The sequence below is a fragment of the Coenobita brevimanus genome, chromosome 7, assembly GCF_032717465.1.
Source record: "Coenobita brevimanus isolate Jiangsu-jjx chromosome 7, ASM3271746v2, whole genome shotgun sequence".
NCBI classification, from domain to species: Eukaryota; Metazoa; Arthropoda; class Malacostraca; order Decapoda; family Coenobitidae; genus Coenobita; species Coenobita brevimanus.
The window spans coordinates 7,636,154-7,659,157 of NC_136960.1; the positions used below are offsets into that span (position 1 = coordinate 7,636,154).

The 23,004-nt window shown below is 41.2% G+C and overlaps 1 protein-coding gene across 1 annotated transcript in view; it reads right to left on the minus strand.

Annotated features, from left to right (window-relative positions):
- The window catches only part of LOC145404801 (uncharacterized), a 98,855-nt gene that overhangs the window by 7,542 nt on the left and 68,309 nt on the right, over positions 1 to 23,004 (minus strand). The window contains exons 6-20 of the mRNA XM_080276304.1: positions 19,509 to 19,538; positions 18,901 to 19,016; positions 17,872 to 18,017; positions 16,695 to 16,810; positions 14,332 to 14,486; positions 13,326 to 13,485; positions 10,972 to 13,286; positions 10,467 to 10,818; positions 9,715 to 9,921; positions 8,804 to 8,971; positions 7,737 to 7,872; positions 6,277 to 6,729; positions 3,028 to 3,162; positions 2,497 to 2,607; positions 1,683 to 1,858 (exon numbers count right to left, since the gene is read on the minus strand). Coding sequence (XP_080132430.1) covers positions 1,683 to 1,858; positions 2,497 to 2,607; positions 3,028 to 3,162; positions 6,277 to 6,729; positions 7,737 to 7,872; positions 8,804 to 8,971; positions 9,715 to 9,921; positions 10,467 to 10,818; positions 10,972 to 13,286; positions 13,326 to 13,485; positions 14,332 to 14,486; positions 16,695 to 16,810; positions 17,872 to 18,017; positions 18,901 to 19,016; positions 19,509 to 19,538 — 4,776 coding nt within the window. The remainder of the gene's footprint in view (positions 1 to 1,682; positions 1,859 to 2,496; positions 2,608 to 3,027; positions 3,163 to 6,276; positions 6,730 to 7,736; positions 7,873 to 8,803; positions 8,972 to 9,714; positions 9,922 to 10,466; positions 10,819 to 10,971; positions 13,287 to 13,325; positions 13,486 to 14,331; positions 14,487 to 16,694; positions 16,811 to 17,871; positions 18,018 to 18,900; positions 19,017 to 19,508; positions 19,539 to 23,004) is intronic.

The window sequence follows — 23,004 nt, forward strand, 5'->3', positions numbered from 1 at the left end:
TCAGTATGACTGGGTGGTTCCACTGCCTGGTTATACAGTAAAAATATCCTTCATCTTCTTTCCTATCCCCCAAAAGGAGGATGGTGGCCTGCAGTCCACTGGGTTCACATTTAGGTGAACCTGGGGCTACAACAACAACAACAACAACAATAACAATAACAACAACATCAACTACTACTACTACTATTACTACTACTACTTCTACTGCTATTATAATTACTACTGCTGCTACTACTACTATTTCTACTACTACAGTACTACTACTACTACTATACTACTACTTCTACTCTACTACTCTTCTGATGATGTACTATTTATTGAATTCTTGCTGTCTCCACATAAATATTATTAATACTAAGGGAACTTCTTGTAAAGATGAAGTTATAAGCAATATCCATTAAACTCCTCAAGTATGGAAGACTTCTCTAAAGCCAAATACAATTAGCACGTAGTAGCTAATATAAAATGAAAAATATATCACTGAGTTGAAGGGATTAAGTTGTATATAAGAAATATTATACCAGCACATTCAATGACAAAAGCTGGTTTACTATTGCACTGAATCTACTTCACAATTATGGCATATCCATCATTCTCCTTCATGACACATAATAACAAGAGAATCATTTATAAGCAGGAAAACATAACAAACCTATCTCACCTTTACGAGGAGAGGTAAAATACTGTTATGTCTCAGAGTTTGCAGTGCATGTTTCAAAATACCGTAGTATGTTATCTCTCACTTCAGGAATTTAACTGCTGCTTTGGCTAAGTACAGCAAATCTACATACAGTACTCATAATAAAGAATGAATATATTTATAAAAAGTACTGTTACTTCCTTATGTTATATCCAGTCCAACCACTGAAGTAGGTTGGTCTCCCTATCTTTAAATAATGTGGACTAAGGCACACTAAAGAAGGTAACACAGGATTGGGTGCTTTTTTATTTAGTTTTTTTTTTTTTTTTTTTTAAACACCCTATGTTGAACAGCAATGACCTGTAATTTAAGTCAGAATGTGTGTACATATACTTTAATGTTACCTAAATATCTCACAATTCTTTAATGCTTTATTGGCAGTACTGTATAGGGACTTGGGACTAGGCTACTTTGTGTTAGTTTTTGAAGGCTACAACATGCTTGCATGCATTGGCCTTGGTCACCTAATAGCAGCTCTCCATGCTGCTTGATCTCTGGCAGCCTCCCTGTTCAGTCCCTTAGCCCTGAAGTCACACTTAGTGACCTTGTCCCAGGTCTTTTTTTTGTCTACCCTTCGCACCCCATCCCTAATATTTACACTTCTCACTTTCTGCACCCAATTATCATCTTCCACCTTCTCCACATGCCCAAACCACCTCAATCTACCTCTCCTCATCACAACACCAATACACTGCAGTCCCATCCTTCCTCTCAACTCTTCCATTGTAAGTCTAGCCCCCACCCCAGGCCTTGCACGCAGGGACGCGCTGCACATCCACCTAATCATTGTCATTTCTGTACTTAGTCCAAATATTTAAAGATGAATGACCAAATCCTTTCTGAAAGTGGCATTATGTGAGAAATATATTCCAGCCACACCTCAGATGTAAACCTTAGGGGCCACATCCAGTTGGAGCACCTTAATGCACTTGACCACCAGGCATCATATTAAAAAAACATCATGATTAATTAGCGTTCTTACGGAATATCTTGCCAACTTCAAAAAGCTGTCCCCATCCAACCAGTGTACAAAGCCTGCCATGTCGGACAGGGGTGTGAGGTGGTGGCAGGCACACTGGTCGTACATAGTCAGTGAAGCGCACTGGCTCATCAACACGCAGCATGGATATGTCATTCACAAACCCAGTGTCCTCATACCTGGCCAAGGAAAAAAAGGTGTGAATAACTGGGGTAAATGAATATTAAAAACAACACATGACTAACAGGTAAATGTAACTAACTGCAAGACTAATGCATGTTACAAGCACCAGTGCTGAGACAAGAGTATGGGCGGAAATTGGAAAAGTAAAAGCTGATAACATTATGCAGTACTGTATAGTGATAATATAATTTCAAAACTGTGATCCATATTTATGGATCTAAACTCAAACTTAACAACTCTTTAAGCATAAGTGATATTCTCTATGCTTAATTAAATTATCTGGAGGTAGCCAGAAATCAAGAGTTAACATGGCACCAAAATGAAGGGATAAATACAAGGTGGTCCATAGTACTGTATACGGCTCTCTTCCACTTCAGTGGGCAATTTCTCGAGTGCTGAAGAGGTGACTCAGTCAATGTTTACCCTGTATTGTTTTTTAATTTCCTACTCCCACAACCACACCCACATCCACACCAGCAGACTGAACCTTCCCCACAACACATACGATACTGTCGAGTGGGTTTCTAGTGGAATGCCACGTATGGACCATCCTGTGCATACAGCCTTGATTCATACCAATAAATCACATCTCAGACTGATACAATGAAAGTGGCATAAGTATACTGTAACTCACTCTGGATGGATGAAGATGTGTGAGATGTGTCGAACCTGCTCATATGGTGAAGGGAACTTGGTGCCACGACGCAGGGCCCCTAGTCGTGCCACCCAGTATTTATCTGTGGCACTGAGAGTGAAAAAAAATTGCTAATTACCTCTGACTTTTTACTTAAGTTGCTGCTGCTACCTGGTGGTGAATGTCCCTGCACAGAACAGTATTACTGTATCACCATCTCCCTCTCAAATGTGGCGATAGAAGGTCTTAGGTAAAATATTTTAATGCGATAGCAATAAGAAGCACATAACAAAGATGCAAAGGAGGGAAGGATACTTTCTGATGCTCTGGAAGGAATAAAAAATATGGAAGGCAGAACACAATCTGTCAAAAGGACTGCTAAAAATTCAGCTGCATGTTACAGGCAAGCCACTCACACTTTTTTTTTCTTTGTGTGTGTGTGTGTGTGTGTGTTTGTGTGCACGTTCATGCATGCATGTGTGTGTGTTTTGACTCCTTTAATCTGTATTATCAACAAAATAAGCTGTTCACCTGTAAAAACAATGTCCAGCAGACACAAGCCACCTCTGGTTGATGAGTGTTGCACCACACTGGTACTCTCCCTCCTTGTACAATGCAGCATGCCATGGCCATGACCCAGGACCACTGTTGCTGCCACCCACAATCCTGCACAACACAACCAAAAAATAATAATGGTTAAAATAACAGTAACTCCCAATCCTATATGACACCGTTTAAGGTGTCAGAGCCCAAAGACAGGCAACTGTGGCCCAGTGCATTTAAAAGCCTGAAAAGACTGCTTTTCTTGATGGCAGTGCATAATCAATAAAGTCCCAGTCACTGCTTGGGGCTGAACCTATGCACGTGACTAAACTGTTATTCTGGCTTGGGTGCTCTAACCATTCAACTATAAGGGACCACATCAAAGATATGTCATGACTATGTAATATACAGAAAAAAAAAAAAAAAAACAGTGGGTGCACTGTACAGTGATCTCTTGATTATCATGCATTACTTGTACCATGGCTAATGCATGATCATGAAATTGCATGATACCAAATGCTAAGAACCTGTGGGATTTATCCTAATTGGTACCAGGCACCCAAGTTGTGAAATAAAATTTTCCTTTTTACAACAAGTTCGACCTACTAAATACACCAATACTGTTATGGTAAGTATAAGAAACACACATAGGCATGGCTAGGTTAATAGACAGCGATGAAAAAGGCACAATAAGGAAGAAACCTGTACTGTAGAGAGACCTGAGATGGGCCTAAGGTAAGTGGTTCTGAGGCTAGAAGGTGAAGAGTTAGTGGTCTCCACCAACTGGGATTAACTGCTTGAGCAGGGCCTCATCTCTGAATACCTCAAAGCCATCAGAAACCTCAGACACCGCTCTATCATTGTTGACTGCAACCAACTTAGGTATGCAATAATAATTATTTTTAGCCAAAAAATTTGCAATAATGGCTGGAGTGCAGATGTTCATCCTGCAATGATAGCAAAAATCTCTATAACCAAGGGATCACTGTACTCAGTAGGAAGGAATGAGGGAAAACAGATTCTTTTTTCTTAACATGCTCAGCAGATGCCTAAAAGACTGTCTTGGTCCAGATAAAGAAGTCAGAGTATTCAGCAAAAAATGGAGTGTGGACATAAAGCAGTGAGTGAGATGATCTAAGATGTTGGGGGAAAGTGTTTTACATTATCTGCTGTAACTATAGGTGTTGTAGGCTGACTGATATGATGCAAATCAGAGATGGGGGAACAAAAACTGGGAGAGGGCAAAAAAGGAGAGGGTGGAGCTGATCAAAGCTGCCAAAAAGATGCAGGATAACAACCAATGGAAAATCATTGTACAGGCTGTCCTCAAAAGTTTTTACTCTGATACTTAAAGATAAATGCTACTGGTATGTGGGAAAAACAGGAAAAGGATAATGCTCAGAATCATAGGGAAGATAGATCTTCCAAAATATCACCAATTTTTCCATACAACTGGTGCTGTAAATTCTAACCTATTCACTACCACAGGTCTTACTAATGCTGAATAAAATTAAACACTGTTGGGTGGTAGTGGAAAAAAGAAGAAAAGGAAAAAGAAGTACGTTGCCATTTGGATGATGTCAAGATGGTTCTCATAACCACCAAGATTTGGAAGTGTAGCGGGCTGTTGGTGGCCACAGCATGTTTGTTCTGACCTGATGAAGATCAATATACATCTTCATGTCAGTTCATGGCTACATGTAGTCAGATTGGAGGCTCAATGTGATTAGTAACCAAGGAGATTCAGCTGAATCTCATTACTGAGGCTCATCAAATTTCATCTAACCACGACTTTGTAATCAAGTTGTAAGAATGGTCCAGTTCCATCAGCTGAAAACAAACTGGCTAAAGCAGGGTTAGACATAAAATAAAACAAGAGACTGACAGAAAGGGCAAGGAGAGTCAGACAGAAAGAGAATGAAGACTTAAAAAGAGGGCAAAAGAATTACTGTGGACATAAAAAGAAGAAAAGATACAAAACCATGTGTGTCAGAAATAAATAAGGTTGAAGTCTCCATGCAAAGAAATTGTGCAATATGAAAAAACTACACTAGACACCAAAGAGACAGTGATTTGAAGAGCATGTTACCTACCGCGGGATACGTGCGCCAATACTCCTGTAATACCTGCAAGGGGTAATTATTCAGCTACAATAACAATAACAACAACAACAACAACACAGATACTATATTTATATCCACAAATTATATTATGCAAGGCAGTGTTCCATGCTTCCTGATACCTCTCTGTTATTCTTTCTTCTCATCTCTCCTTCCCTCTCTACCTCACACAACTTCCCTATTCCTTCCTATCTTCTCCCCTTTCCTCTCCCCTCTCTTATAATGTCTCCTTTTCTCTCTCTCTGTCTCTCTCATCTCCCTTTCTCTCTCTCTCTCTCTCTCTCTCTCTGCTTTTCTCCCCCTTCTTTGCTCTCTTCTTCTTCCCTCTCCCTCTGTCCTCTCCACTTTTTCACTGTCAAGCTCCATAGCCCTGAGATCTGTTGTCAGGACTTGATCCTGTGTTTTCCTTGGTCTTCCTGTAGAAACTCCCCATTCACATTCATACCTATGCAACATTCATCACAACTGATCTTTCATTCTCTCTATATGTCTAGACCATCCTAATGAACTTGTAGGCTACGAGGTTTACAAAATACACTAAATACCCTTCCATCTTCTTAACCCTGTGAAGCAAGGTATCATCATTTTTAGTTCACTCCAGATATCACCTGATAACTTTACTCAACTTGGAAAAGGCCTGTCATATTGAGGAGTATTGCATTATCATTATTAATATACTGTATATTTTGTAGAATTATCTGCACTCTGGACCATATTTAATATATACAGAAAAATTTTCTTGCAGCAAAAGTTCATCTGTGCCCAACTTTGGCTTCATCAGTCTAAGTCTGCCACTATCAGTCCAAGAGTGAAATTTTACAGCACTGTTTACACAAATGGGTAAACGGTGTAAAATAAGTGTGATCCTTGTTAAATATTAAAAATATGTGCCAAAATAGCACAACTCTCTTTTAATATTTTTGACACTGTAAATTGGAGAAATGGATAACCAGTTCTACATGTATCAATAGAGCTTTAACTGGCAATATTATTATTATTTAATGATTAACAGAAAAAAGGAATGACATAAAAATAAGGATTTCCTGTAATACATGAGGTAAGAGCAAAAACAGGGTAGTAAAATAATACATAATGTAGAAATCAACAGTTTACCCACCTGGCCCGATGACTGACTGCCCGTGGTCGCATGCCACACTGCAGACTCTCACACGCCACCTTCACCACATCCCGCCTGGGGCAGGACGTCCTCTCAAAGTCTAAAGAAAGTCCCAGGCCCCCTCCCTGCCTCTCCCACATCTTCTCACTGTGCTTTCTCCCTTCCCTTTTTCTAGTCACTCCACTTGATCTTTCCCAGGACTGGTCATCTACTCTTCTGCCCTGCCAACTTCTCTCCTCTCCCTCCCTCCTCTCCCAACGTAGGGCTCTGCCACGTGATGGAGGGGCCTGTGAATCTCTCAACTGGATTTCGAAGTATGTCTGCGTAGAGTACAAGGGACGGGAGAGATCTGGCCTGTATATACCAGCTGGGCGGCCAGGTGGTCGTGGCCGGCGAGCTGAAAGTCTCATCTCCTGCCGGCCATCTTCCTCTCTCTCGACACGACTGAAGTTGCTGTCAGGATCCAAAAGAAGATTTAAATGAAGAGTTAACTTCAATTACTCATAACTCTGTGCCATATTATATCTTGTCAGTCTTATCAATTAATCACAATAAACATTAGTGCAAGTGAAAAATACTGGGTTTTCCATCTGGTAAGTGACTGCGGAGGCACCATATGAAGGAATGTGAAGCCTCCATACCCATCATTGAACAAAGATACAGTTAGAAAAAGGGATTCATCTCACTATGCCTGCAAGCCAAGGAGAGACGTGATATAACTCCAGTGTGCTTGAAATGATATTGAAGCTCTTCCTAAAGCTTCTCATATAAACTGTCAGTAACAGATGTCAAACAGAGCTAATAACAATGAATCTTCATCTCTGTTGGTTTGTTCTGGGCCTGACTGAAGTAGATGGTTTTGTGTAAGTAAATTGGGTTCCTGTCCAGATGATCCTGGGGCCACTTCAGCAACAACAGGAACAACAATAAGGTGGGGGCCCAGCCTAGTCTTGTATAATTCAACATTACTGTATTTGAATGAACTGTCCGTAGACTGTTTTTAGTGATTCCTTTTGCTATCCAAAAATTATGCCTGTGAGTATTTTCAAGGCACTGAGCTTCTCAGATGCTTTTCCACTGATGTTACAAGGATGTTAAGAAAAAGCCACATTTGTATAAAAAATATATCTAAGATTTCTCTTCAGGGGGAATGCCTGGTCAAATATGGAGACCTGAGGGTTTGTTTGAGATTCACATCTGTCTGGAGTGAAGAGAGTGATGGCAAATTTCATTGGTGAAGCAGTCACTCCACCTTGTGTATGCCAGTGTTCTAGTGAGTATGAGTAGTGCTGGAGCTGATCCACTTCTTGCTCAGTTTTAGACTGATTTAAAGCTATTGTTAGGTCATCAGCACTGAGGGACAGAAGTTGGCAGATCATGGAAGAAAAGATGAGGTCTCTCTGAAGGTGCTATGAATAAAAAATTAATGTCACCATACTAAGGTATTAGGTATACATTACCTGAAAGTGAGAGTCTTGCAAACAGCCTGTCCCAAATCTGAGACAGTCCAGGCAGCATCTGCTCGGGAGGTGACACGCTCAAAGTTCTCCAGACACAGCTTTCCCCACACACCATTCTTGCGCACCATTAAGTACCCTACAAGAAGAGTATGTTTACACCTTATTTAGCTTGTTTCTCTATAATTTATGTTGTTTCATAATTAATTTATTGCTGAGTTAATACCTCTTCTTCACATAAAATTCCTTACAACTAATAATGAAGTTTTTAAGTCAGAAATGAGTGGTTTTAATGCTTTTAACCCCTTATTCTTGAACCCAATGCATGTCTTACTTAAAGCTGTATAATGTAATGTAGCATTTTGCTTGCACACATCCTGCAATACAATATATTAATGTTATGGGGTGAATAAAAGCCCACGATGCTAGGAGGCAAAGCGGGGATCCTCTCTTTGGCTCAGTGGTAACGTGCACGTGTATGAAGCATGAGGGCCTGAGATCAAATCCCAGCCAGACCAGTGATTAATTTGTTAAGTTTCAGTCCAGTTATCGCATTGGTTGGCAGTGGTGTGGAATGCGAGGCAGGGCTTGGCTGGCAATTTGATGTTGTTCCTTGGTTAGCTGACAGCGTCCCTGTCCTTATGTCCCAGGGATTGGACTGTTCGGTGTGGTCCGCAGCCTCCCTGAGGTGGCCTCCGATGCTACGCTACCTTGTGTGTTCGAAACTGACCAAATTAATCACCAAGTGGAGAAAAGAGTGATGTAATGGTGTGCATAAAAGCCCACGTTGCTAAAAGGCAAATCAGGGATCCTCTCTTTGGTTCATGATAACGTGAGCACGTATGAAGCATGAGGGCCTGAGTTCAAATCCCGGGCAGACCGGTGATTAATTTGTTAAGTTTCAGTTCGGTTATCACAATAAGACCTTATTATGTCACTGTAACAATGGGTCTGCTCAGCTAGACAGACTGGGGATAAGCAACAATAACAACATCAACAACAGCAACAACTGCTGTTGCTGCTGTTACTGCTGGTATGACAACTACTACAACAACAACAGTGGATCTTACCTTCATCATAATAGTTCAGTGAGTCAGCAGCGTCAGTGTCTGGTGCGATGGTGACACAGGAGCGTTCATCCTCACCACCTTCACAGTCTAGTGTCCCATCACACACTCGCTGTCGATCAACACACTCACGGGACCCACCACAGATGAACTGACCAGGACGGCACCACTCTAATGCATCAAGAAAATATATATATATATACGGTATATATATATATATATATATATATATATATATATATATATATAAACATCATTATCATCCTGACCCCTTTTCCCCACCTAAGGAGTCACACTAGAGAATACATGTATATACGATATATTATGTTCATCTGTATAATCCTGATCTCTTTTCCCTACCTAAGGAATAAAAAAAAATAATACACCAACATTCTCATCATCATCATTATCATTATCATGATTTGTTTTTCCACTTAAGGATGGGATAAGGTGGGGTTCAGAAAGCAAAAAGAGAGAGAACAGAGGGAGCATGGGCCAGACACTCACTCACACATCATTCATACCCCCGGAATCCTGGTTTTACTTCAGCGGTCTCCAATCTTTTGTAGGCTATCAGCCAAGATTGTCATTACAAATAAAGTGATGGATGCCACAACTTTATATATATATATATATATATATACTGTATAATATATATATATATATATATATATATATATTTCCCTAGTTGTCAACAAGTGGGTTGGTGGAGGGTTAGTGCCCCTCCTCGTAAAACACCTAACTCAAAGTCAAATGGCCACCCCTTACGGGATTATGGCGTCTGGCAATAGATAGATACTGTAGATAGTATATATATATATATATATATATATATATAAAGAAAAAAGTTCACTGATAAGGGAAAAAGTGGGGGGCAGTGCTCTAACATTTCCTTCTGGAGTTTAATGACGTACCACAGTTACTCTCATCAGAGTGATCCCAACAGTCCACAATACCATCACAAATCTTGCGACTGAGAAACTTGCTGCGCAAAAAGTCAGCACAGGTGCAGTTGCCCTCATCAGAAGAGTCACGACAATCTTGTACAAGGTTGCACCGAGCGAATTCTGAGATACACTCACCACTCCTGCACTGGAACTGAGTTGGACTACGACAGGGAACTGTCGAGAAAAATACACCTTTATTAGTATGCCCATACTAGGTCCTTGCATCAGGTACATATTGCAGTACAGGTATATCAGAACTCTGGCATACAAATGATTGTGTAAACTGGAGTGAAACTGGCAAATTTACTTTAATGGTAGGAACAAAACATTAACAGTCTATTTTTCTAAGATTTACTGTGGATGTGCTGGAAAAAAATAAGATAAACAAGGTGATGTAATGAAGGCTTACTAATGTATACCTGAACCACAAAATTTCTTATCGCTGTGCTCTAAACATTTCACAACACAGAACCACAGCTACCGGTAATAATCAAAATCAACCGTAGGCACTGGTGCTGAAGAGGTATGTTATTATGTGGTTGCACTGACACTGCTTGGTGGTGGAATTATTTGGTTATCCAAACATCCTTCAACCCTCTCAGTCCCCAAGAGGAGGATGAAAGACTGTCAGAGAAGGGCAGCTACAACCTGCAGTCCACCAAGTTCATGTTTCAAATGAACCTAAGGCTACAACTACCACTATCATTGTAGGCACTAACCTGTATGATTCCTGATAAAGATGTACTCAGTTGTGCCACTGTGGACGCTGTAGGAAACATCTACTGATGTCTCAGTTCGATCCTCAGTGCTTGTATCAACCCCAATTGTTGTTTTGATCTCATTATCACCATCATCCAGAATCTCATAAGGCTGCTGTGTGGTGATACCTGGCCGGATGGGTGACATCGGTCGCGTCATGACAGGAAACAGCTCAAGGTTGTAGTTGTGTGTTGTGGGAGGCTTGCTGGTGGTCAGGGAGGTGGATGGTATAGATGGGCGAGAGGACTGGGGACGTGTATGTGATGAGAAGGTGGACAACATTGCCAAGTTATTAGCTAAACTGAATGATGGCTTAGGTGATCCTACTGTGAAGAATGGCTTGATGGTTTGATGGGAATTGGGCTTTTCATCTTCCTCAGAATCATTAGCTATAAGGACTTCTTGTGAATTTGCTGGTTCAGACACATTTTTTGCATGTTCTTCAGACACTGATAACTTTGACACTGACCCTTCTTCGTCTCTATCATTACTGGAAGCGGTGGTAACAATAGGCTCCTCTGGTGTGCTTTCTGTGGTTATGTGATCACTTGAACCATTTGGAAATCCAGTCACTGAGTGTAAATGCTGGAATATAATTTGGTTTATAGACTCAAGCAGACTGTCTCTCACATTTGAAGCCTGACCAGTTGTTTTAGATGCTGCGCTAGATGCACTAGAACTCTCTGGCAGGGGGGAGCCAGTTGAAGGGTAGGTCTCATTTTCTTCTTCCAGGGCAATGGTATCAAATATTTCCTGAAGCAGCTCCTCCATTGTCTGCCCATCCTTGAGAACAAATGTGTGTATAGGAGAGTTAGTGGTGGAAGGGGAGGGTGATCTGCTGGACACACTGATGATCTGAGGCACTGAGGAACTCTTGCCTCCCACACTAGTCATGAACAAGGTGGTATAGGGAACAGACGATGGTAGGGCAGCATGCGTCTGCTCTGGGTTGGGCTGGCTGTGATGCTGGAAGTGTGGCCAAGTTGTTGTGGGGGGCTGGGAAGTGACATTATCCAGAACTACACTCACTGGATTGTTACTCAGTGCAGTATTCAACTTGGGGGAAATATTTACAGGGTATTTTTGGTCATTTGCACCATGTATGGGGATATACATGTAGTCACTGTTGGGCTGAGGTGTGGCATTGTCTGGGCTATTAAACTGAGAGTTAATGACTAGCTCTGGACTGCCAGGAAAGTTCTGAAGGTGGTAGAAAAATGGTGTCTTAAGTGGTACAGACGATGCTTCTGTGGGTTGAGATGGTCTAGCTGTTGATCCGTGTTTGCTTACCGCAGCAAGGGCAGCCTGCTCAAAATATTTTAGCTGTTGTATAATTGCTGGATCAGAGAGGTAAACCTGACTTAAATTCCTTAAAACAGACCACAATGACACAGAATCATTGCCTTGGCTATCAGTGAGAGGTGCTGGTGAGTCAGGAACATTGAGATCAATTGGCTTTCCTCTCCTATTTGAAAAACGTTGAGAAGAACTTGACTCTTGACTGTGAATTGCCCCATCAACACCTCTGTAGTTTGAATTCTGCAATACAGCTTTAAATGCATCTTCTAGATACTTTGTGTTGAGTCTTCTTGAGTCACCACGTGTTGGGGTCATGGGAGTGGTGACGCTGCCCTCAGGAGTTGTCTGCAGGTTTACTATGACAACATTGGGATAATTTGCCCGTGTCCTGTTAACTAGCATATAACGCACATTGTTTCCAGAAATGACTGGGACTGTAACATAATTATTGTCCTCTGTGAAGTCTCTCAATGGTGATGGCTCACTGCTTGACTGGTAAATTGGGCCATAGCGATCTGTAGCAGTTGTGGTACCAGCAGATGGGTGGTAGATGGGTGACAGTGAACTACTGCTGTGTGGAACAAACAATGGTCCATGATCAGATGTTATTTCCTCTTCTGCAACCAATGGATGAGCAGCTTCATCTGATGAGCCAAACTGTATGTCAGTACTGGTGGAGGTGACCAGCTCAGTGTTCAGTATTAGTGGCTTCCTGGTTGTGAGAAAGTCCCAGACACTGAAAGGAGTGGTCCTCGTGGTGTACAGGATTGGTGCAGGGGTGGTGGTGACTGGGTACCGAAACTTGTCCAAGGGAAACCTGAATGTTGGGGGAGGCCTGGGAGGTAGAGGATTCCTTACCCCAGTATAGGATGTTACTTGAGGTACTGGAGGTGTGTGCAGGGAGGCAGTGGTGTCAGCATGAGCAGTGTGAGAGCCAGAATGCACTGGTCTCCCTCTGTTATGATCCATCACACTCTGGAATGTCACTAGCTGGTCCTCATGGCTTGGAATATTTGGTTGTCTGTGTTCATCCTCTCTCTGAGATTGTAGTGGTGTGTTAACATGTGAAGAGACCACAGGTGCCTGAGGGTGAGGTGCATCAGGTTGTGGTTGTGGCCTAGACGTTGTGTAGTAGGCAAGGTCACTCAGGAATTCATGCAACTCCTCTTTTGATGGGCTTCTTTTGGTTGTCATTCTTATATCTTTATTGACTAACTCATCAATGATGCCAAGCCTTTCATAAAACTGAGAAAGCTGAGAATAATGTGTGGTGGTCTCTGGTATTATGGTTGTTTGTACTGTGGTGGTAGTGGTGGTGGTTGTAGGTGGAGGAGTAGTGGTGGTAGTTGTAGTGGTGGCAGGAGTGCTAGTTGTGGTGGTTGTAGTGGTGGTGGTGGTGGTGGTGGTTGGGGTGGTGACGGCTGTAGTTGTGGAATATGTAGACTGTTTAGACGTCTCTAATACTGATTCATCTGTTTTAACTTCAACATGAGGAATGTGGAGTGAAGGCTGGTGATGACGTGGAGGGGATGACAGGGGGTATTGGGTAGAGTGTTGGTGAGTGAGAGTAGGAGGAGATGGAGATGGGATATAGGAACTGTAGGGGTTGATGGGTCGCCACGGACCAAACTGGTATACAAGGTTTGTCACTGTGCTGCTCTCTGCATCCTCCTCCAGACTCTGAAGAAAGAAATTGTCAAATTGGTAATCATCATCATCACCAATCATGACCCTTTTCTCATAAAAAAATGAAGTGAGGTTGGATAAAAAAAAAATCAAATAAAGAGAAAGTACCAAAAATGGAAAACAGTCCACAGCATGCCCAGTAAAATGGGCCACTCATTCATATATCATTCAAGTCCTTCAGATCCTGGCTGCATCTCAAAGGTTGAAACATTTGCACATACCGGTAAACAATTTTAAAAATGATGATAGAATATAACAAGCTGTTACAGTAATTATCAAACATCCTGATAGGGAAGCATGAATACAGTATAATGTAGTCCTGAACAGATTAACTAACTTTCCATACAAAGTGTCACACACTACAGTAAGACAGCCATAGTTAGCTATTCATACATCACATTAAGACATGGTTTCACACAAAACAGCAGGTGGCACTTCAAAAATTTTTCACACTGCATGAGTAACAGTGTCATAGCTAAAAGTATCTTATGTAGACTAACAAACCTTCAAACTACCACCTAAACAATGGAAAATATATCTTCTTTTTAGTGTAAAACCCTGGCTATGTCTTTCCTGCATACAGTGGTAGGATTCAAGGATGAGCAGAAATTAGATTTGTTCTCCTGTGAAAATCCCTAACCCCTTTTAGCTCAGTTGATGGCCAAATGTATTCAAACTGGAAAGCATGCTTGGTTAGAAACTAAGGAAACTCATACGTACCTCATGCTCATGCTCATTGAACTTCATACAGCCATGACTTTGCATTCAAGCTGTGCAAGTTGCTCAGTTCTGTTAGGTGCAAACAAACTGACTATAATGTACAAATGTGATGCAACCCACCAGTACATCGCCCCTGTGATCCATCTTCGGTGGTTTGCGGACCATAATAGTACCTCCCGGAGCCTGCTGTGTGCCCTCCACCTCAATCACCTGCACCTCTTCCTGCTGTGGCAGGGGGGAGGGGGCTGTCTCCAATGGTTCTCCCTCCATTTGTCCTGAAGAAACAAACTTGATCAGTCTTTGTTACATGTTGCCTCTTTTCATGTGTTTGGCTGTGCTTCCTTCATCTCTGCCACCTGCACCTCCTCCTGTTGTGGCATGGCTGATGAAGCAGACTCCATTTGTTCTCCCTCCATTTCTTCTGAGAGTATAAAATACTACTGCACACTAAAGGGTTAAGATAACATTGGATCCTTCCTGCATGACACTTTTATACTGTCTCAACATCTCAGAGGCCTGAATGAGATTCACAGTCCTCATCATGTGTCAGAGATGTATTCCAAAATATCACATTTTTTACACTTGTGAAATGAGAAAAATTGGTCAATCAGCTTAACAGGTTGCAATGAAACTCATTTAGAGAGGTGCTGGAGAAGGATCCCTTCACAAGTGGCATAACTGGGTGGCTCCGCTGCTCAGTCATACAAACATCCCTTGACTCTTTCCCCATCCTCCAAAACGAGGAGGGTGGACTGTAGGAGGAGGGCAACTTCAACCTGCAGTCCACTTGGTTCATGTTCAGGTGAGCCTGGGACAACAACAACAACAACAACAATATTAATAAAGAATATTAAGTTGGGAAAGGCCCCAGGAATTGATGGAGTGTGTGGTGAAATGCTTAGGTATGGGGGTGAGATTGTTGTGCAGTGGATATGGAAGTTGTGTAGATTGGCTTGGGATGAAGGAAGGGTTCCAGAGGACTGGAAATCAGGTATAATTGTTCCTTTATACAAAGGAAAAGGAGAGAGAGAAGTATGTGGTAACCATAGGGGTATTTGCCTACTAAGTGTGACTGGTAAAATATATGGTAGAATACTCATTGACAGGGTTAGGCATATGACAGAGGAGCTAGTTGGAGAAGAACAAGGGGGATTTAGGAAGGGAAAAGGGTGTGTAGATCAGATATTTGTTCTAAGATGTTTAGTGGAGAAGTATCTAGAGAAGGGAAGGAAAGTGTATGCTGCCTTCATGGATTTGGAGAAAGCTTATGACAGAATAGATAGGCAAGGTATGTGGAAGGTATTAAGAATATATGGAGTAGAGGGGAAATTGTTGAGTGCCGTGGAGAGTATGTACGAGGGAGCTAGGGTTACGGTGCGAGTGGATGGTGAGCTGAGTGAGTTCTTTGATCTCAATGTGGGACTGAAACAGGGTTGTGTGATATCTCCATAGCTGTTTAATATATACATGGATGGGGTTGTAAAGAAGATGCAGGGTAGGGCAGTGGATGTGGGGGTGGCTCTAATGAATGAGGGTGAGATTTGGAAGCTCCCGGTGTTGCTGTTTGCTGATGATACGGTACTGTTGAGTGAAGATGAATGGGAGTTACAAGGTTTGGTGAATGAATTTGGGACAGTGTGTAGGAGGAGGAATCTGAAAGTTAATGTAAACAAAAGTAAAGTTATGGTGTTTGAGAGGAATGAAGTCACAGAGTGTGCAGTGAGGTTGGATGGTGAGGATATGGAGAATGTGAGTGCATTCAAGTACTTGGGTAGTGTGATGAGTAAGGATGGAACTTTGGGGGATGAAGTGCGTGAAAGGGTACAGCAGGGAAGGAAGGTTGTTGGTACACTGAAAGCAGTGATGAGAAATAGGGAGGTGAGTATGGAAGTTAAGAAGTCACTGCATGATAGTATTGTGATCCCTACCCTGACGTATGGAAGCGAGGCATGGACCTTGCAAGAGGGGAACAAGAGTGAGAGCAGTGGAAATGAGTTACTTGAAAGGAGCATGTGCAGTGATGCGGAGGGACAGGTTGACGAATGAAGAAGTGAAGGAACGCTGTGGGGTGGATGTGGATGTGGTTGAGAAGATTAGGAGAAATACACTGAGGTGGTTTGGACATGTGAAGAGAATGGAGAATGAAAGACTGACTAAGAGGGTGTATGTAGGTGAGGTGGAGGGAGGGAGAGGGAGAGGTAGACCGAGGATGAGGTGGAGGGATGGAGTTGAGAGGTATATGAGGGAGGGGGGGGTGAGTTGGGGGGAGGGTAGTCAAATGGTGGGTGACAGAGCAACTTGGAGGCGTTTTGTCTGCGGCCACCCTTTGCGGGATTAGGGCGTCGGGCTATAGATAGATAGATAGATAGATTTTTGTAATCTACTGTGGACTTGAAGGAAAAATGAACTTTTCAAAAGGCAACACATAACATCAATTATACGCATATTGTACAGTAAAGGAAAACAATGAAACAGAAGCTTACTTTCCAGGCGGAGGGAGTCTATGTCAACAGCCACACTCTGGAAGGCGATGGGCTCAAGACTCATCAGCTCCTGCAACAGCACATCTTCCACAGCTGCTTCAGTGTTGTCAACATGGCTGAAATACATACACAGATTAAAAAAGATTAAATGATGCTATGCTTTCTCTTTGGAAATCCCATACTGAGGTTGACCATGATACAGCTGTTGTTTTCTATATGTTCAATGTTAAGCCAAGGGCCAAAATCAGCTAATTACTTTTTATGTAATGGGGTCTATGAAAGCCTTTATTGCCTAAAGGCAAAGCAGGGATCCTCCTTTGGGGATCCTCTCTTTGGCTCAGTGGTAACGTGTACATGTGGACCTCGAGGGACTGAGATCGAATCTCAGCCATACAGTGTGATTAATTTGTTAAGTTACATTTCATTGGTTGCCGTTGGTCTGGGATGTGAGGCAGGGCTTGAAAGGCAATAATGTTGTTGGTTAGCTGACAGTGTCTTAGTCCTTATATCCCAGGGATGAGCTGTTCAGCATGGTCTGCAATGTCCCCAGTGGTGGCCTTCAATGCTACACTACAGTGTACTCGAAACTTACCAAATTAATCACCAAGGGGAGAAAAGAGTGATGTAATGGGGTCTATAAAAGCCAGCGTTGCTTAGAGGCAAAGCGAGGATCCTCTCTTTGGCTCAATGGCAACATGCGCGGGTCTGAAGCACAAGGGCCTGCGATCGTATCTCAGCCAGACCAGTGATTAGTCTGTTCAGTTTCATATCGGTTATTACACTTAGTAGCTGATAAAAACCACTGGGAAAAAAGAAACCTCAATGTATAACAGGATCTGTAAAAAATATGTGAATCTTGGGTAGTCAGCAATGATATAGGCACATTGTTATTAAATTATTCTAATACTGTACAACTGTAGGTAACTTATTTTTTTTTGTCATCTCATGATTAGGACAATTCTAGTATTCTCTTCTGGCTAACATCAGATTATTCTACTTAACTGAAGCAAGTCCCAGGAGCCTATGAGTGTTAATGATTTTTCACTTATAGTCCTCTTTCCTATCATAGATCATTTATTTCTCTCTTTCTTGCTTTCATACCTTTCCCTTCGTCTCACATTCTTTTGTCCCCTTGTGTTCTCCACCTCTCTCTCTCTCTCTCTCTCGCTCAGCTTACCTGGGCATCTTACGTCGATCTAAGGAGAGTTGGAAGTGTAGGTTCAGGCCTCGATTATTGTTGTTATTTTTGTTTTTCTGGAAGCGCACCACTCTCACATCCCTCAGTGACCCCTTCAGGTAACTCTTCTCATATACTGCTCGCAGCTGAACAAAAAATAAAGCTTCATTTAATCAACATTGCACTGATAATTAATGATTGTATTTCACTAATGTCAGGGATGCATCCCAGATTTTTTTTTTTTTTTTTTTTATACAGCCATTAGAGTGAATTCTAAGCATCAGTGAAAGTTTAATGAACAAGCTTTTAGTGTTTTCTCTCAACTCAGACCAAAACAGGACACAAAAATACAATGTATAAAGAAACTGTCATGTATACTCCATACAATTTAATATACCGTATGATTAATGGCCAAAAAATACATGAAATTATAGTACAGTATAAAGTACCACACACTGTACTTTAAAAAATGCAGGCCTAAGCTAACAACACTGATAACACTCAAACATTTATCAACATATTCTATTGTTACAACTCATCATTCAAGGTGGAGAGATGGCAATTTTACACCAACTTACAGTAAAGGGAATATAGTGCTCCAAACTCACTATTGATGCAAATATGTCAAGGTAATGGTGCATACAGACAAGTAAGAAAATTATGGAGAATTTGTAGCTTTGATGTGAATGAGCTGGAAAGTGTTAGGAGAAGCACCTTAAGATGGTTTGGTCAGGTGGAGAGAATGGAGAATGAGATACTGACTAGGATTAAGTGAAGTGGAGGGGGAGAGTGGGAGAAGCACAGTGAGGATGGAGTGGAGTGATGGGATGCACAGGTATATGAATGAAGCAGGCATGAGCTGGAGGAAGGGCAACCTGATAACAGAGGAATGGGTAACATAGAGGCATGACCACATCCTCCAAAATTAAGGTGTCTGGATATAGGTACAGTACAATAGTTTTATAGACAGAAAATTTTTACTACTGATGCCAATATGCCATAGTAAACATTGGATAAAGACGGACGCACCATCTTTTCATACTTGGCTGCCTTGGCTCTAAAGGCTGGTGAGTCTAGCACAGCAAGGTCTGCCAACCAGGAGTCACCTCGCGTCACCCCCAACTCACCACCATACACAACCTCGTCTGTCAAATAAAATAAAATAAAATGACACCAAGTTAACATGGACAGAATAAAGTATTCAGAGTATTCAGCAATTAGTGACTGTTACATGACTGATGTTAATAACTCATACTGGAGAAAAGAGCAATACAGTACAAACATCTTTACAATGAACATCAAGAAGATATGAACTCAATAACACAGTGTAAAAGATGGGCAAGCAGTAAAAAAATATATATTTATATATAGAAATATTTATAATCTGAACACACAATATACATTATGCAATATGAATATTCAGAAAAATTTCATTTTCGTAACGTGTCATCAAATTCCTTACAAAAAGCCTTTGGATAAGGTGGTGTTCTGTAAATACTGGATTTTATTATTACTGTACAAGTATTTTTCATTTATTTCATATAAACCAATTCATTTGTTAGGTTATTACAAAGTGAAGATCATACAAAAAATGAAAATACTTACTTCATAATAAATATAACAGTATCTCTACTTACATTTTGCTCCTTCATCCTCATTTGTTAACACTAAAAGATAGGAAAAAACGATATGAGAATTTTATACAGTTACAATTAACATATAACTTATAGTAGTGTATGTTTACAGAATTTTAGTAAAATTAATAAATTAATACTGTGCAAAAAGAGATCTGCACCACATAAAATATGTTGTTGGAGCTGGCAGTATGTATGGACATAGTACAATACTGCACTGAGCAGTCTATATAAAACCAACAGCTTTCAGCTGGCAGTACTGGGTTACTCCTACAACTGATATACTCTCCTGTAACTTGAATATTGTATGAAATTTGAAAACCCTTCGGTATACGGCAGGAATAAGTCTCTATGGTTACTAGTCAAATTTATCCTCCAATTTGACAACACCTGTCCATCATCTGAGCTGGAAGTGGTTTCGGATCTTTGTCAGATGAAAACAAACTGACTTTACTCTGTCAATATATCTACTGTACAAAGCTTGCTACTTTTAACAAAGCAAAACAATTAACTCTAAGCCCTTGACCACCCCGTTTGGGATACATGGCGTCTGGCAATGAATGAATGATGAAACTTCATTTCACAGAAGAAGTGTATCATGTTTTGTGATTTTACTCCATGTCAATATATCTACTGTACAAAGCTTGTTAATTTTAACAAAGCAGATTTATAACACAGCTGAACAGTATCATGTTTTGCAGTATATATATTACAGTGTGCAAACATGTAGATGGCTCAGCCTGTGAGGTGGAGTCAGGATTTTGGTGGCTTGAATGATGAGTAAATGAAAGTCTGGTCCATTAAACAAAGATTGCATCACCCCATTCTTGGGTGGAAGAAAGACGTCAGGATGGTGATAGTGTGGGTGCTGGTGTATGTGGTGATGTGGGTGATGGTGTGGATGGCAGTGTGGGTGATGATGTGTGATTGATGATATGGTAATGCTGTGGAATGGGTGGTGTGGGGAGATAGTGGGAGGTGGGTGATGGTGTGGGGCAATAGTGTAGGTGATGATGTATGGTGTTGGTGATGGTATGGGTGATGGTGTGGCTAGGGGTGATGCTATGGTGTGGGATTATGGTGTGGGTGATGGTGTGGGTGATGATGGTGATGGTGTGGATGATGATGTGGGGTGATGGTGTGGCTGATGGTATGAGATGATGTGTGGTGTGGGATGATGATGTAGAGTGAAGGTGTATGTAAGTGACTCATGGTGTGGTGTGGGTGATGGTATTTACCTATTTGTATTTACCTATTTGTAGTATACAGGAATTGAGCAATGCTCGTGTTGTCCTGTCTCCATATCCACATTTATCAAGTCTACCTTTACACACATGAATGTAGTTCTCCGGCACCACCGCTGGGTCGAAGTCGGTCCAAAACTCTAAGAATATACCTACGGGTGATATACACGGAATGTACTATGCTCGTGGGTGTGGTGTGGCTGTTTCTCAATAAGTCGAATTTAACTTTAAACTCGTTTAAGTTTTTAGACTGGACGATCTGTTTGTCCAGGCTATTCCATAAGTCTATACTTCTGTAAGGAAAGCTATATTTCTTGATATCCTTCAAGCAGCTTGACTTTTTCAATTTCATTCCGTGTCCTCTAGTTGCTCTCTTATCCCATACAAACAGATCTTCTTTGTCAATTTTATCTACTCCCACCATGGTCCTGAACACCGCAATCATGTCTCCCCTCTTTCTCCTTTCCTCTAACGAAGGCAAATCCAGTGTTTTCCAGCCTCTCTCTGTGTGACAGGTCTGTCAGACTGGGGACCATCTTGGTTGCTGTTCTTTGTATTCTCTCACTCTTGTTTATATCTTTCTTTTTGTGTGGGGACCACACTACCGCTGCATATTCTAACCTGGGGCGGATCATGGCCACTATCAATTTTTTCATCATTTCCTCATCCATATAATGAAATGCTACTCTTATGTTAGTCAAGAGCTTATAAGTCTCTCCAACTATCTTGTTAATGTGCTTTTCTGGTGACAAACTATCTTGGACCAGCACTCCCAAATCTTTCTCTTCACTCCTTTTTGTGATTAATTCATTACCCAAAAATAATTCAGTGATGGTCTCCTGGTACTTTTACCCATTTCCAATATTTTACATTTCTTTACATTAAATTTCATTTCCCACGTCCGGCTCCAATTGTGTATCCTATCCAAATCCTCCTGCAGTATTTTACAATCCTCCTCAACCTCTATCTTCCTCAAGATATTTACATCATCAGCAAACAGACTCGCATAACTGTTCACTCCATCTACCATATCATTTACATAAATCAGGAACATTACTGGTGCCAACACTGAGCCTTGAGGGACTCCACTGTCTTTATCTTCCCTCCATCCAGACATCTTTTCCTTTATTACTGTCCTCATTTGTCTGTCTCTCAACAAAGTCTCTCATCCATTCCAGAAGTTTCCACTTTAGTCCTCCTATATATTCTAGTTTCCACATTAGTCTGAACTTATGAGGTACCTTGTCAAAGGCCTTCTCTAAGTCTAAGTACACACAATCCACCCAACCATCTCTCTCCTGTACCACATCAATCGCTCTTGAGTAAAAGCTCAACAAGTTGGAAACACATGACCTTCCACTTCTGAATCCAAACTGACATTCAGCCAAAATATTCATCTCTTCCAGATATTTTATCCATCTGTCTTTCAGGATTCTCTCACACAATTTTGCGACCATGCTGGTTAGAGACACTGGTCTATAATTCAGGGGTTCTTCCCTGTTTCCTCCCTTGTAAATTGGTACCACATTTGCCCTCTTCCATTCTTTGGCACTTCCTCCCTTCCAGTGAGCATACAATTAAGCTGTGAATTTTATCCGCCAGTTGTTCTCTGCATTCCTTCAGTACCCAATTAGAAATTCCATCAGGTCCTGTGAATGGCTTTCCTTACATCTTGAGTTTACCCCAGTAATTTATACACTTCTGAACACGGCTCCACATTTATATCTTTCATCACCGGAACATTTCTAATCACTCCCTCCCCTTCCACAAGCTCCTTTTCTTTAGTGAAAACTGGACTGGAAACGTTTGTTCATTATTTCTGCTTGCATTGCCGCATCATTAAAGACCTCTCCATCTACTTTCAGCTTGAGAACAATGAGATTCCTTCCTTTTGTTTCAGTATTTGCCATTAACAAATCTATAAAACAGTTTGGCCGTTCATCCTTGCATTTGTCAATTATACACTTTTTCAAAATTCCTTTCTTCTTCCGTACGTATTCTTGTGTATTCGTTTCTTGTTCTTTTATATTCTTCCTTTGTTCTGTCGTTACCTCTTTCTCCAATTGTTCCACGCCTTATCTCTCTCTTTTTTGGCTATCATACACCTTCTATTAAACCACTCCTTTTTCCTGTTTTCTTTCCCTCTTACTCTTGGTACAAATTTTTCCACTCCCAAATTATAGAGGTCTAGAAAGATATCCCACTTCCTCTGTATCTCTCTTGTTTCTCTGAATTTTCTCCAATCCGCATTTTCA